Source organism: Pseudochaenichthys georgianus, chromosome 15 (assembly GCF_902827115.2).
Source record: "Pseudochaenichthys georgianus chromosome 15, fPseGeo1.2, whole genome shotgun sequence".
NCBI lineage: Eukaryota > Metazoa > Chordata > Actinopteri > Perciformes > Channichthyidae > Pseudochaenichthys > Pseudochaenichthys georgianus.
This window is the reverse complement of record NC_047517.1, coordinates 35,844,113-35,859,625: the sequence shown is the minus strand read 5'-3', so window position 1 is coordinate 35,859,625 and position 15,513 is coordinate 35,844,113. Positions and strand designations below refer to the sequence as shown.

The 15,513-nt window shown below is 42.1% G+C and overlaps 1 protein-coding gene across 3 annotated transcripts; it reads right to left on the bottom strand.

Moving 5' to 3' along the window:
• Positions 1 to 397: 397 nt before the first annotated feature.
• On the bottom strand, positions 398 to 10,126 carry LOC117460025 (protein FAM161A-like). Of its 3 annotated transcripts, none has more exons than XM_034101231.2 (4): positions 9,920 to 10,126; positions 3,952 to 4,223; positions 2,836 to 3,000; positions 398 to 2,008 (listed from the first exon to the last, which is right to left on the bottom strand). In XM_034101231.2, the coding sequence occupies exons 1-4, from the start codon at positions 10,025 to 10,027 to the stop codon at positions 1,327 to 1,329; spliced, it is 1,227 nt and encodes a 408-aa protein (XP_033957122.1). In that variant the 5' UTR covers positions 10,028 to 10,126; the 3' UTR covers positions 398 to 1,326. The 3 variants fall into 3 exon arrangements, with proteins under 3 accessions (XP_033957122.1, XP_033957123.1, XP_033957124.1); XM_034101232.2 differs by having other exon boundaries at positions 2,836 to 2,997; XM_034101233.2 differs by having other exon boundaries at positions 9,925 to 10,020.
• Between the last annotated feature and the right edge of the window lie 5,387 nt (positions 10,127 to 15,513).

Sequence of the window (15,513 nt, the reverse complement as noted above, 5' to 3'; positions counted from 1 at the left end):
ATGTGTACACATATAAATCATTAGTCAAAACAGGGCTACATTTGATTTAATTAAAAGGTATAATATGTGGTAAACTGAAGAGCCCTTTGGGAGCCGAAAGAGCCGGCTCTTCTTGGTGAGCCAAATGATCCGGCTCACCAAGAAGAGCCGGAATTCCCATCACTAGAACGAATGACTTCTTCTGTAAGGATTTATAAAAGCAGCTGGAATCCCTTAAGTTGCTATTGGATAAAAAAAGTTAGGAAACAACGAGTTATGAATGATTGAATGAGAGCACGCTGGTCCTATAGGCCCTGCTCCGCTGGTCTGAATCAGCTGGCACCGCCCATGAATCAGTGTAATAATGCATAAAGGGATATGATTGGCTTTTATCAAGAGGGGAACACTTATGACACACTTATGATCAAATCAAGTTTTATTTATATAGCACATTTTTAAGACGATTTTTGGTCGAGCCAAAGTGCTGTACATAATAATTACCTTACAGTAAGGACACTGATACATGATAGGTTAGTATTGAGTGCAAACCAGTTCATAAAACTAACCAACTAAAGAGCCCACGTGACTTATTTTATCAGGGGGGAAAGTGTACATCATTTGAATGACATATTATTTTTACATTGACACATTTTACATACACAGGAAGAAGAAGAAGAAGAAGAAGAAGAAGAAGAAGAAGAAGAAGAAGAAGAAGAAGAAGAAGAAGAAGAAGAAGAAGAAGAAGAAGAAGAAGAAGAAGAAGAAGAAGAAGAGAAGAAGAAGAAGAAGAAGAAGAAGAAGAAGAAGAAGAAGAAGAAGAAGAAGAAGAAGAAGAAGAAGAAGAAGAAGAAGAAGAAGAAGAAGAAGAAGAAGACAGTGCATTGTGTCATCCCACTTTGTCAGCTACAACATGCAAAATAAATGAAAACCTTTAATCACCCATTATGAGTCAATATGTCAGGCACACATACAGGGGTGCTGCAAGACACTCTGGGGGCCCCAGATATATGGATATATATCTGGGATATGTTGGGGCGGCAGAAGAGACCTGCCGCCCCAACATATCCATCCTTCAAATTAAAGAGTTTACCAAGATATATCTTATGAAGACAACACCTTTTTTTATATAGAATTCAACTAATCTACAAAAAAGTGTTTGGACGTAGCTCTTTGTTTCTTCCCTTGTGTGTCTTATATTTATGAACACAGTCTATGATAGTGATACAGTCCGTCCTAACGCGCTCAGCCGTCCTGCAGAGGTCACTACATGTTTTTGGCTTTAAGCGAGTCAATCTGACATCACTCCCTCTCCTTTCGCCATCTCAATGGAAACCTCTATCTGCTTCTTCACTGGCTTTGAGGACGGCCATGTCTGAGGCTTACAGGAGTCAGGAGAGGCGTCAGAGTTTGGGTCCCTTTGACCCTCCGTGTGCAGATGTCTGTAAACTGGTGGCTTGTGGTCTTGATGTTCGCCTTGTGTTTGCTTCCATACACCGAGCTGGGCATGGGTCTCGCCTTAAAGGCCTGTCGTTCCTCTTTCAGCCCCAGGTTCCCCAGCTCTGCAACAATCTTCGCCTCCCTCTTCGACCTCTCCCTCTCCAGGAAATGGAAAGGCTGTGGAGAAGCATCGGCAATGCTCTGGTTCCTGTTCGTATTCTTTCTGCTTCCTTTGCTGTGGCTGGATCGCTGGCCGGGACGACGGCTGATCACTTCGTAGAGCGGCTGATGGATGTGCGCCGGTGCTGGCGACGCCCTGAACTTTTTCTGGCACTCTTGGAGCTCCTCAAGCTCCCGTTTCAGCAAAGTGTTCTCCAGCTGGATCTCCGAGCGAGTGCGCACCTTGTGCCTCTTCCTCTCCTCCTCTCTCAGCATCATCTCGAAGGGTTTGGGCACGGTGACGTTGAAGTTGGACCTGACCCTGACCCCAGTTGGACGTGAAATTCTCCCCTTTGGTTTCAGACAGGAGGCCTTGGGCTTAAACCGAAACTGCTTCTGGGTCGTCATTTCTTCTGGGCTCAGTAGGAAGTCTCTGGGAGAAGAGAGAAGAGAGTGAAATGTGATGAAAAATGACAGCAAAGTATCAATTAGAAGACTGAAAGGATTTACTTTCCACCCCTTTTAGTACTATCTTATCTTTTAAATAAAGCTACCAATGTTAACGCCTAACGGGTTAATGCTCGCAATCAATCTGGAACGCTTAACACAAAAAAAGTGCAAAACAAATCTTCTTATTGGTCTTCTGGCCCACTTTATAAACCCCAAAAATGTAAACCAAAGATTTATGTGAGAAAAGTTTAGTATGGGTCCACAGCACATAGAAACTGCCGGATGCTAACTTGCATGTTGGGCCATTTGCACAATTAAGTTCAAAATGTCTTGGCCGATTTGGACCATATTCAAGTGATTTTAGGGTTATTGAGGATGGGTAATCCAGTCGATCAAGTGTCCATATAAACTTCAATCAAAATCAGCCAGGAGTTGATATATGGCCACTTTCGAGTTAAAACTGCCATTCACAATCCTTAAAAGGTCCGAAATGGATACAGCATCATCAATTAACCACAAAATCAGTCCAATATTGTCAAGGTGGCCAAGCCATTTTTTAACCATATAGGCCATCGTGGTTATTACTGCTAGATAATGACATTAATGCTAATTGCCCAACATATGCAAGTTAGCATTCAGCAGTTTCTAAATGCCGGGGACCCAGACTATGCATTTCTAACATAAAACTTTGGGGTACTCAACATTTCCGAGTTCACAATAGGAATCTATGAGCTGGCAACTGGACTAAATCTACGTTTTCCCTCTAAGAATCCCCAGATTTGAGGATTTGTCTGCGTATACTTCACCAACCTCTCAAAGGTTCGGTCCTGGCCAGCTGATCGGGGGTTTTGCAGCTCCAGATCCCCCGTACTGCTCGCTCCGTAAAGCTCCGATTGGTCCGAACCGCTCGATGAGTCGTGGAAGTCCAGCTCCTCCTGGGAATTGATCCTCTGGAGTTTCCTGACAGTGCCACTGCTTGATTACCAGGAAGGAGGAGGCATTAATTCTCCTGCCACTTGACTCCAAAATAACTTCCTAAACAAAGTCTTGTGCAGTCTGACCTACATTTGTTTGTAGGTCAGACTGCCTGAAAAGTACTACATCAATAAAATATCAAATATGCACTAAAGTGTTGGATTGAACATTGTTAAATAGGTTTTATTGGGACATTTTTAGTTTTTGATGCCGAGTCACCATCTTGACCTTTGACCCACTCATTACATAAAATGGAGGACTAATACACACATTATCAAATGGATGCCTGTTGAGATGTGTCTGTTCACTAACGACTGTATTGAAACTCAATAGTGCCACCTTCAGGCAACAATGGGTTAAAAGGAGTGTATTTACAGGGTGTACTTTATCTTCACATTATACTGTAAGTGCATTCGCTTTATGATTTTAAAGAAAGCTTCTGAGAGAATAATATATATATGTGCACGAGATATATATATATATATTAATCCCCGGGCGCTGTTCAAAATGGCTGCCCACTGCTCCTAACACTAGGATGGGTCAAATGCAGAGAAACAATTTCCCCACGGGGATTAATAAAGTATATCAATCAATCAATCAATCAATATATAATATAAATATAATCAATAATTCATGATACATTGTTCCTCGCCCCACAGTAGAATATATCAGCCATCCAATCAATTTATTTTACTTACTGCCTCCTGCACTCAGATCAAATGTTGCTAATGAAATTCCCACCCATATTAAATCCTCTCTGAGGCCATGACACAAAGCTGCGCAGTAAGCATCATTCTTGGTAAATAGCAAGTGAAAACATACATCTGGATGTGTCTAAACTGGGCTATCTTTGTTTGAAACGTTTTAATTCTGTAGTTATACATAATATTAACTCAATGGCTACATTTCAGTGTAACGCCAAAGTGACTACAAAAGTCAAAAAGGTCAAACCTGATAGACAGCCTGTCCTCTCTGTTGGTTCTTCCTCCATCCTCTTCCTCCTCTGCAGGACTCTCCCTATGCTGGCCGATGTACATCCTCTCCAGCTCGGCCATGTTCTTCAGGTGTGCGCTCTTCAGCTCCTCCAGCCTCTTGTAGTACTCCTGGTTTGAGAAGTAGATGTGCGGCTCCCTTTGCAGACCGTAGATCTCCACGAACAGAGACCTGCGGACGCTCCGGCCCCCTCTCCCCTCCTCGCTGCACACCGAATCCTGATCAAACCCCTGAAAGGTCAGAAACAATCAATCGATCAATGTTTACTCTCAGAGGGCTTTACAGTGACAACAGCAACCTTCTGTCCGTATATCAGTATGTAGTGTCTCTACTTTAAAGAGTCCTCTCCTGCTGATGTTCAGGTGTATATCAGTATGTAGTGTCTCTACTTTAAAGAGTCCTCTCCTGCTGATGTTCAGGTGTATATCAGTATGTAGTGTCTCTACTTTAAAGAGTCCTCTCCTGCTGATGTTCAGGTGTATATCAGTATGTAGTGTCTCTACTTTAAAGAGTCCTCTCCTGCTGATGTTCAGGTGTATATCAGTATGTAGTGTCTCTACTTTAAAGAGTCCTCTCCTGCTGATGTTCAGGTGTATATCAGTATGTAGTGTCTCTACTTTAAAGAGTCCTCTCCTGCTGATGTTCAGGTGTATATCAGTATGTAGTTTCTCTACTTTAAAGAGTCCTCTCCTGCTGATGTTCAGGTGTATATCAGTATGTAGTGTCTCTACTTTAAAGAGTCCTCTCCTGCTGATGTTCAGATGTATATCAGTATGTAGTGTCTCTACTTTAAAGAGTCCTCTCCTGCTGATGTTCAGGTGTATATCAGTATGTAGTGTCTCTACTTTAAAGAGTCCTCTCCTGCTGATGTTCAGGTGTATATCAGTATGTAGTGTCTCTACTTTAAAGAGTCCTCTCCTGCTGATGTTCAGGTGTATATCAGTATGTAGTGTCTCTACTTTAAAGAGTCCTCTCCTGCTGATGTTCAGGTGTATATCAGTATATAGTGTCTCTACTTTAAAGAGTCCTCTCCTGCTGATGTGCAGGTGTATATCAGTATGTAGTGTCTCTACTTTAAAGAGTCCTTTCCTGCTGATGTTCAGGTGTATATCAGTATGTAGTGTCTCTACTTTAAAGAGTCCTCTCCTGCTGATGTTCAGGTGTATATCAGTATGTAGTGTCTCTACTTTAAAGAGTTCTCTTCTGCTGATGTTCAGGTGTATATCAGTATGTAGTGTCTCTACTTTAAAGAGTCCTCTCCTGCTGATGTTCAGGTGTATATCAGTATGTAGTGTCTCTACTTTAAAGAGTCCTCTCCTGCTGATGTTCAGGTGTATATCAGTATAGTGTCTCTACTTTAAAGAGTCCTCTCCTGCTGATGTTCAGGTGTATATCAGTGTGTAGTGTCTCTACTTTAAAGAGTCCTCTCCTGCTGATGTTCAGGTGTATATCAGTATGTAGTGTCTCTACTTTAAAGAGTCCTCTCCTGCTGATGTTCAGGTGTATATCAGTATGTAGTGTCTCTACTTTAAAGAGTCCTCTCCTTCTGATGTTCAGGTGTATATCAGTATGTAGTGTCTCTACTTTAAAGAGTCCTCTCCTGCTGATGTTCAGGTGTATATCAGTATGTAGTGTCTCTACTTTAAAGAGTCCTCTCCTGCTGATGTTCAGGTGTATATCAGTATGTAGTGTCTCTACTTTAAAGAGTCCTCTCCTGCTGATGTTCAGGTGTATATCAGTATAGTGTCTCTACTTTAAAGAGTCCTCTCCTGCTGATGTTCAGGTGTATATCAGTATGTAGTGTCTCTACTTTAAAGAGTCCTCTCCTGCTGATGTTCAGGTGTATATTAGTATGTAGTGTCTCTACTTTAAAGAGTCATCTCCTGCTGATGTTCAGGTGTATATCAGTATAGTGTCTCTACTTTAAAGAGTCCTCTCCTGCTGATGTTCAGGTGCATATCAGTGTGTAGTGTCTCTACTTTAAAGAGTCCTCTCCTGCTGATGTTCAGGTGTATATCAGTATGTAGTGTCTCTACTTTAAAGAGTCCTCTCCTGCTGATGTTCAGGTGTATATCAGTATGTAGTGTCTCTATTTTAAAGAGTCCTCTCCTGCTGATGTTCAGGTGTATATCAGTATGTAGTGTCTCTATTTTAAAGAGTCCTCTCCTGCTGATGTTCAGGTGTATATCAGTATGTAGTGTCTCTACTTTAAAGAGTCCTCTCCTGCTGATGTTCAGGTGTATATCAGTATGTCGTGTCTCTACTTTAAAGAGTCCTCTCCTGCTGATGTTCAGGTGTATATCAGTATGTAGTGTCTCTACTTTAAAGAGTGCTCTCCTGGTGATGTTCAGGTGTATATCAGTATGTCGTGTCTCTTCTTTAAAGAGTCCTCTCCTGCTGATGTTCAGGTGTATATCAGTATGTAGTGTCTCTACTTTAAAGAGTCCTCTCCTGCTGATGTTCAGGTGTATATCAGTATGTAGTGTTTCTACTTTAAAGAGTCCTTTCCTGCTGATGTTCAGGTCTATATCAGTATGTAGTGTCTCTACTTTAAAGAGTCCTCTCCTGCTGATGTTCAGGTGTATATCAGTATGTAGTGTCTCTACTTTAAAGAGTCCTCTCCTGCTGATGTTCAGGTGTATATCAGTATGTCGTGTCTCTACTTTAAAGAGTGCTCTCCTGGTGATGTTCAGGTGTATATCAGTATGTAGTGTCTCTACTGGGACATGTCTCCATGCTCTAATGTTCAAAAAGCTCTTTATTTGTCTCATACTGCCTGTGCTGCAGCACTTCTTTTCACCCTCTGTCTGAAACCAGAGCCCAGTCTGCTCTGATTGGTCAGCTGCTTTGCTCTGTTGTGATTGGCCAACCATGTTATAAATAGTGATGTCACTATGTTCAGAAGAAAACAAAGGAGTCTAATGGAGGCGTTTCAGGCAGGTGGAGTGTGTGGGAGAGAAAGTCCCTCTGGAGGGAACACGGGGATTTTAGCCTTTACAGACCGTTTACAATTACATGCACAAAAACCTAAATGACCCACTACAGGAGAGGGAGAACTGAAAAAAGCAGAATGGGGCATTAAATAATCGTAAACGGCTAAAGAAAATCTCTACCTTTAATAACTGACAACCTGTAATCAATTTCATGCAACACGTGCGGTTACATTTCAAAGAACTCAAAAGGCAAGAGGGGTGAGGATAAGGGTTAACAAAAGGAAGCACACGAGGGGATTTCTGTCTCGTCTTTTCTTTTCAATACATATGAAAATCGTATTTTATTTCTGTAACTGCACGACAAAGGTTATAGTGCCTTGTAATAAACATTATATACTGCATCACTTTCAACCACTGCAACAAAATGTATAAATAAAATAAAAAGCTACAAAGTGATGTACTTAAAACGAAAGTTAATTATAATCAAGTATAATCAATTATATTCTTGTATAACTCACAATGAAAATGTTTCATCGGTTATGTTTTCTATATTTGCAGTGAAAAACAAAGTGGTTTGTTTAAGTTGAGTGTGTAAGGTCTATGATGTATGGGTGTCCCTGATAAGGAAGAGGGCAGTTTCTTCTCCCCAGAACACAGGGAGGGGGGCTCCTGCCTTAAGGGGAAACACGCTGAGGCCTTTAATGGGGGGTTATGTCATAGCAGAGGATAATATTTAGGAAAACCTGTACCTCAGAGGCCAGGCCCAGTTTTACAAATATGGGCGTAAAGGAGGTGTTTTGGGTTTTCTATCCGGTTGTAGAGGCATAAAGCCACGGGGTAAGAGAGGGTGAGCAGAGCTGGGTACGGAGCTCTCGGTAAGGTTGCCTGGAATGCGTAATTATTACGTACAGGACTTTAGGACTAATAATTCTAGTTAAATGGGAGAAATATGAATTAAGGTTTTAGATAAAAATATAACCCCAGCATGATATGTTTCGTATGATTATAATGTGTTAAAAAGGTAAAAACCCTGTATTAGTTTGGACCTATTTTTCTTCAAATAAACTGATCTCACCTTTTGGACTGGGACAACTTAAAGAAAATCTGTGCTCTCCTCTCCTGCTTCAAAGGTAAGACTGCACCCTGCCCAGGCCCGGTTCCAGAACAAAATGACTAAGGGTGCATCTGAGATTAGAGAGGGTGCAGTGGTAAAGTGCTATTTTTATAAGTGGGGAGTGTACCTAACACCCTCTATGGGGGTCCTCACCTCCTCTGGGGGTGTCCGGGGGCATGCTCCCCCGGGAAGATTTCTTTTTTAAATATTGAAGTTAAAAGCATCAATCTGGTGCACTTTGAGAGCAACATTAAGAGATCTATGGATCTATGTGCTCTTTGCTTGATTATGCCTTCCCAGTCCCTTATCACGTACAAGAGCATGGCGCCAGTTGTTGAAGCCAGTTGTTGTGGTGAAGGCATCTGACTTACTTGAACCGAAATGTCTACATGCATAGCAGAAGATGGCATCTTTTTTACATGAATATTCCAGCCAATCTCTGTTTTGAAACCATGAGCTGCAAAATGAGCGCCTTACCCCACTGTACAGGCGAGTTGGGTACTTTTTTAAATATACCTGGGCAGGCTCTGTTTTGCCGAGGTCCTCTGGCACTTGCGGGCCGCCGAGGGGTGGCGGTGTTTGGGGTAACGAAGACGGCTGTGGCTGCTCCGCCTCTGTGGGCGAGGCGGGCAAAGCCGGCGAGTCCACGACAGTAACGTAATGTCCCCATGATCTGAACTGTTATTACCTGCAGTAGATGCAGTGTTACTGCTGGCGATAAGGGCTGGTTGTTTTAACCATTTTCTGATCCATCATTGACTACTGTGTCAGCACCTTGCAGATGATGAATGTGCAGCGGCACAGGTCACGCGCACCTGACATAATAACGTTACTTACCATTTAAATTGATCAAATAAATGCAGCAGACAATGCTATTCAACCACAATTACAATTTATTTTATTTCAACTATATTCTTCTTCTTATTATTATTATTATTATTATTACTATTGTTAGTAATAGTAGGCAAAATGTAATATTTTTCACTTTTAATTATTTATTTTTTTACTTTTAATTTTTCAAATGAGGGTGTATAACGACTCAACTGAGGGTGCAATGCACCCTTATGCACCCCCGTAGAACCGGGCCTGACCCTGCCACACACACTTAGGTAGGAACACACCTCATTTACTGATATCAAAATCCTTCGGGATCCCTTAAACAGATTAAAAAGAGTTGTCTGAATAGAAACGGCAGTTAATTGAACCTGGTTCTTCAGGAGTTAATAGAGGTGAGATCTTGCTGACGTTGGTGGATCTGAGCCAAGCAGTAAATTTACATAGACTCAATAACTTCGGTCAGCTCAGTTAGTAGGTCAGAGTAATTTACCGGAATAAATTATCAGGACCTCACCGACTCTAAACAGCCTTCAACTATAAAACTGTTCTGTATTGTACTTAAACATGCACCTATCCCATTTTGCCTCCAACCCATAAGCGCTACAATAAAACTCACTGTAGAAGTTGGACAAAAGTTCATAGGGTTAGCTTCATCATAAATAAAATCAATATGATGTTTATATATACGTTTACCGCTCACATTTACATGTATTATTACAATAAGCGGTTTTTTCATTCCACACAAGCATTGTGTTTTTATTTTATGTAGTTTACTTATTTCTACATTAACTTGCATATTTTTGACTTGCAATATTCTCTTATATTTTCTTATAATCTCGCACTATTTCTATTGTTTTATGTCCTGTGTAGATTAATGTTGCATTGTTCGAGGAGCCGGGGACATACTGTATAGCAATAACGTATTTTTTAATCTTGAGCTTGCTTTACTACAAATCTTGCAAAAGTCTTGTAGAGCTTTCAATATTAACAGGCTGTTTTTAAAAAATGTACTAAAGTAATCATGTAGTTTTGAAAGCCTCACCTCACCGCGACAGTCCTCATCTGGTACAAAGTAATTGTCTTTTTCCCGTTCGCACAGAGACATTTCTTCAGTGTTTTCCAGAGAGGGTGATCGAAACATCGCCGCCATTCTTCCTCCTTATTCACAGAATAAAAACAGAAAGCTCGCAACCTGCCTGAAGCAGAGCGGTGTGTCCTCGGTGGCCTCGCTCTGCACACTGACCTGCTAAACAAATAGAGCAGGACGCAAAAATAGATTAAAACTCAGCAACACACACGCACGCACGCACGCACGCACACACACACACACACACACACACACACACACACACACACACACACACACACACACACCACACCATGTATACATCACTTCAGGGGACATTACATTGACTTACATGCATTTCCTGGAGACTTATCCTAACCTTAACCATAACCAACACATGCCTTACCCTAACCAAGTCTTCATCCTAATTCCTCCAATTTGTCCCCATAAGGGAGGTGAGTCCCCACACGTAACTGTGTAAACAGATTTAGGTACCCACAAGTATAGTAATGCTAGGCCACACACACACACACACACACACACACACACACACACACACACACACACACACACACACACACACACACACACACACACACACACACACACACACACACACACACACACACACACACACACACACACACACACACACACACACACACACACACACACACATACCATGTATACATCACTTCAGGGGACATTACATTGACTTACATGCATTTCCTGGAGACTTATCCTAACCTTAACCATAACCAACACATGCCTAACCCTAACCCTTACCCTTAACCTTACCCTTACCCTAACCCTAATCCTAAACCTAACCAAGTCTTCACCCTAAAATTAATGATCCCCCTTATGGGGACCTCCAATTTGTCCCCATAAGGGAAGCCAGTCCCCACACGTGACTATGTAAACAGATTTAGGTCCCCACAAGTATAGTAATGCTAGTCCACACATACCCACACACACACACACACACACACACACACACACACACACACACACACACACACACACACACACACACACACACACACACACACACACACACACACTGAAGCTTTATCCTCTTATCGTCAGGAGGAGTCGTGATTTTACAGTCGTGGGGGGGGGGGGGGGGCAGATGGTCCATATGGTGCGGTGGATTTTCACTTGAAGACGTGATTTAAAGTCAGGTATTCGTCTGAAGAGAGGAACCCAATCTGATTTACAGATTAACGTTCCTAAATACTGAGGCCTGACACACGGCATGCTGCACCTGCTGCTGTCTGCAAGAAGGTCAGCAGGAGTGAGGGTCAAGTAACGAAAAGACAACTAAAGCTGGAAGAAGCTGAGCGGCATCAAAGCAACCCAACGAGGAATTAAGCTACAAAAAAGGCTTGTAAAAAAGTTGAATGACAGAGAAAATGCCTCTCAGTTAAGGTTCTAACAACATTTTGAACTGTGCAAATATGAATATAGTCTTCCATATAATAAATATACATGTTATATATCACTTTAGGGGTTGAACAATAACCTTATTTCATATCATGTGGCAGCTGGTAGCTAAAAAATAAGAGCAGCATGTAAAAACCCCCATAAAAGTATATAATGTATATAATAATGCATCCATTATTGCATTCTTTTTATTAGTATAGTTTCCAGGAAGCCTGTACATGCAGCTCAAACCCTGAATGGCCACTTCTAAAGGGGCAGATTTGTGTTTGTTTACGGCAGTGGAGGAGGGAGAGCCTCACAATGATCTCTCCGCACCTCTATCCTGCAGCATACCATCGTTTGTATTGATCAGTGTCACATTATGTTTCAATCAGCTGACCCATTTATCCAAAGTGACTTCAATCAGTGTCCATTTGCACTGCTTACCTTTCCCCAAGTGGCTTCATTGGAAAGCTTCCAGCAGGGAATATTTCGGGGGATTGATAGATGAGGCTGCAGAGCGAGGAAACACATCGCAGCCATCTGTGTGTTAATTGGTTTACTTAAGTTTCTCATTAACATTAGTCTTCATGTCCTCGCCGTCTGCTACAGCACCTCTCCCCATCTGTCTCCTGCCTGCCTCCATGTCATCTCACTAAGACCTGCAAGAATAGGAACAACAAGAAGAGTTGAGTTCCTTAAGTGAGAAAATCCATGGAAATGCTGTATGATATATCATTTATGATCACTATAAAGTACATTTATAATGCTAAAGAAATGTTACAACCTTAAAGATAATACAGTAGAAGGAAGGAAAATATGCAAATTCACATAAGCAGTATTTTTAATATATGCATCGATTTCTGTCTCCTGCAATACAGCTATGATAATGCTCAAGACCTTTCTTCACTATTGGTAACACATTGATACAAACATTTTGTTGTCCTTATGTATCTTATGCAAGTTAGATTTGTACTGGCTTTTACCCTGAGGATTGTGCCAAAACTTAAAAGGTCAACTTTAATGTTATGAGAGTCCCTTAATAGTTTGATTTCCTTCAATATCAGCCATTTTAGATTTGCTATGTTTGGAATTTAGCGGCACAAAAGAACCAGATAATTGTACAAACACAAAGATAATCTCTTTCGATAAATGTATACGGACCCCCCACTTAAAAGCAGTCACATTGGATCAACTCTTCCTTTCGTAGATCAATCCTATGTGTTCATGATCGACATGGCATCAATGTCATAAATTCAAAAATATATCTCAGCCTTTAATTTCACGTAACACCACATCTGTCCACGAGGTGGGGCTGCTGCACTTTTCTCTTCCGTCTCCAGACCTGTAAGGCAACAAGAGGTTCGTTTAGTCCAGTTTGTTTATTTGAAGTAAACCATCAGTTCCTTTGGTAAACACTGTTTCTCCGTGAGGGCATCAACACCCTGGAACACAATACCAATACAGATAAGGAATAACACCTCCTATCATACATTTAACCGTGCACAAGCATAAGAACTGGCTTTTAAACAATCAAAAATGTGAACACTTTTAACTGTATCAACTGCTATTTATTTATTGTTGTACTGATGTTGTCTGCTGTCCTCTATTTAATTATGTTTTTATTTTCTAGTCTTGTTGTGGTCATTTAACATCTTGCCAAGGACACCAGTTGAAAATTAGCCCTGTCCTTTAAATAAATAAATAAACAAACATGACACTTCCTTTATTTTCATATTCAACATCACTACAGTATGTGCATACATGTGGGATGTTATGATCATTTTGAGAATCGTTCAAGTGTTATTCCATTTTAACGGTGTAAGTTGAGATATGTTAAAGAATGTGTGTAGTGGCTTCACAGCAGGGTTTTTACCCCTCTTGTGTTGCAGTTTCTGGCATCACGTGTCTGGTGTTTCTCTTCTGACTCTTGTTTTAGACTTCCTGTAGTTCTCAGAACACCTCGCTCTCGTCGACTTTTCCGCCACATCCTCCCAGGTACAGACTCCCCTTTGTGTGTGTATGTGTGTGTGTGTGTGTGTGTGTGTGTGTGTGTGTGTGTGTGTGTGTGTGTGTGTGTGTGTGTGTGTGTGTGTGTGTGTGTGTGTGTGTGTGTGTGTGTGTGTGTGTGTGTGTGTGTGTGTGTGTGTGTGTGTGTGTGTGTGTGTGTGTGTGTGTGTGTGTGTGTGTGTGTGTGTGTGTGTGTGTGTGTGTGTGTGTGTGTGTTGTTAGGAGATTTGGTAGACAACTTGTCCACTTTCTTAAATCTCCTCGCGTTCCTACACGAGCCATTATCTTACAGGAAGGAAACCCAGAACCTACAAGTAACCGTTTAACAATAATCCACTTTAATGGTAATATACAATGCAATACAATCAAGTACAATCAATACAGTACAAATTACATACAGTTCTGTGGGATCCCACATTTACCTGATACTCACGTGAGCCAGCCAGCCAGCCAGCCAGCCAGCCAGCCAGAGAAGAAAGAGACCGAACACAGCGGGGTTTCTGTCTATATCCCTCGCTGACCCAAGGAGGAGTTATCTGCGCCTCCCTTCCAGACCAGTGATTGGCTGCCCAAATTATCATCAACACCCCACATCTTAAGTCCCCAATCCCAGTGGCTCAGCTTCCTTATCACAGGGATCTGAGATGACTATGTCAACTCCACACCTTCCCCCTCTTCCTTTGTCCTCACAAAACCACATGTTAGCAGGCCCAAAACCAGCCCAGTTTTCTACACAAATCATTTTCAAGCTTCTTCACAGTTTGCACGAATACATACAAATATTTCCTTACAATTCCCTCTTTTGCACTCTTAAAAAGAGAGTGCAATTTACACAAGGCACTTGCAAAAAACTGCATCCTTGTCTGCTGAGTCTCCATACTTTTTATTCTCAGTGTCCACAGTGAAGGGCACTCCGTCCAGGCTCTCGTTGCAGATGACGCAGCGGAAGCAACCGGGGCGGTAAGACTTCCCCAGGGCCTGCCGGCCTGCATGTCCATGATTAGATGTCCACCTGCGTTGCACTTGTCTGCAGACTGCTGGAACCCAGAGTACAGAAAGTCCTCTTCACAGAAAACCCTTCCTGCGTCATAGTAGAACGCCTTCCCTCTCAGCCTTCGACTACAGGCGCTGCAGGTGAAGCAGCTGTCATGGTAGAGGCTGCCCATAGCTTGGCAGGCCTGGCTGGCTCCATACACCGTCTTGTTGCACTTAACCCACACTCCTGTTTCAGCGGAGAGTGGAGTCCCCTGTGCCGTCCTGGCTTGCCGTGTCTTTGTCCCCTCTGATCCGCTGATGGCGGCTTCCGAGTCGATGCTGAATAGATGTCCTCCCGATCTTCCTTCTCCGGTCCGATGATGATGCCTCCCGGGACGACTGCTGGATGGATGATGGATGTCCTTCTCCTCCAATCCGCTGATGACAGCCTCCGAGTCGACCTCCCTGATGAGAGCCCGATCTGTCCTGATGTCGTCTAGGGTCCTCGCAGGTGTTTTCCCCCGCCGCACACTGGCTCCGCACAGTGGTACCAGTTGTCCCCCTTTTGGCATCAACAACCTGTGTGGAGAAATCTGATACAAATCCCTCAAGCCTACGCTCCGGGCTCTGGGGCCCTCGGCTGTTTAACCCACCAGTGCGTGGCAACTTGGAGCCTGTTGGTGGGGTGTCTTAAAACAACAGACGTGTGTGCACAGGTTTTCTAAATTAATTGTGCTGCTTCAGAATCTTGGACTGTGCCCACTAAATAAGAACCCCAACATCTTTAGGTAAACTAAATAACATATTTCAATAGCTCTGAATTTCTGACAAGCATCTGTATTTATTTTTAAATGAAATCCCTGAGATCCCATTAAAAATCTAAAAATATGATTTGAACTGCTAATGTTTCTGGTAAAGAAACACACTAATCTTATGGATTCAAAAACAACCAAAATCACAATACTAACAAAGTGAATGGCTTCCTGGTGACACTGCTTCTACCCGTCAGTGCTTAGATATTATCCCACTGAAAAAATGAATACAGAATTCCCACCAACTGTCATCAAATGTCTTTCTAAATGTAGATGAAATGTATATCCCCATAATGACCTAAACAATAAAGTCTATGGCTTTTACTTCTTTACCAGACTAGTTACATGATG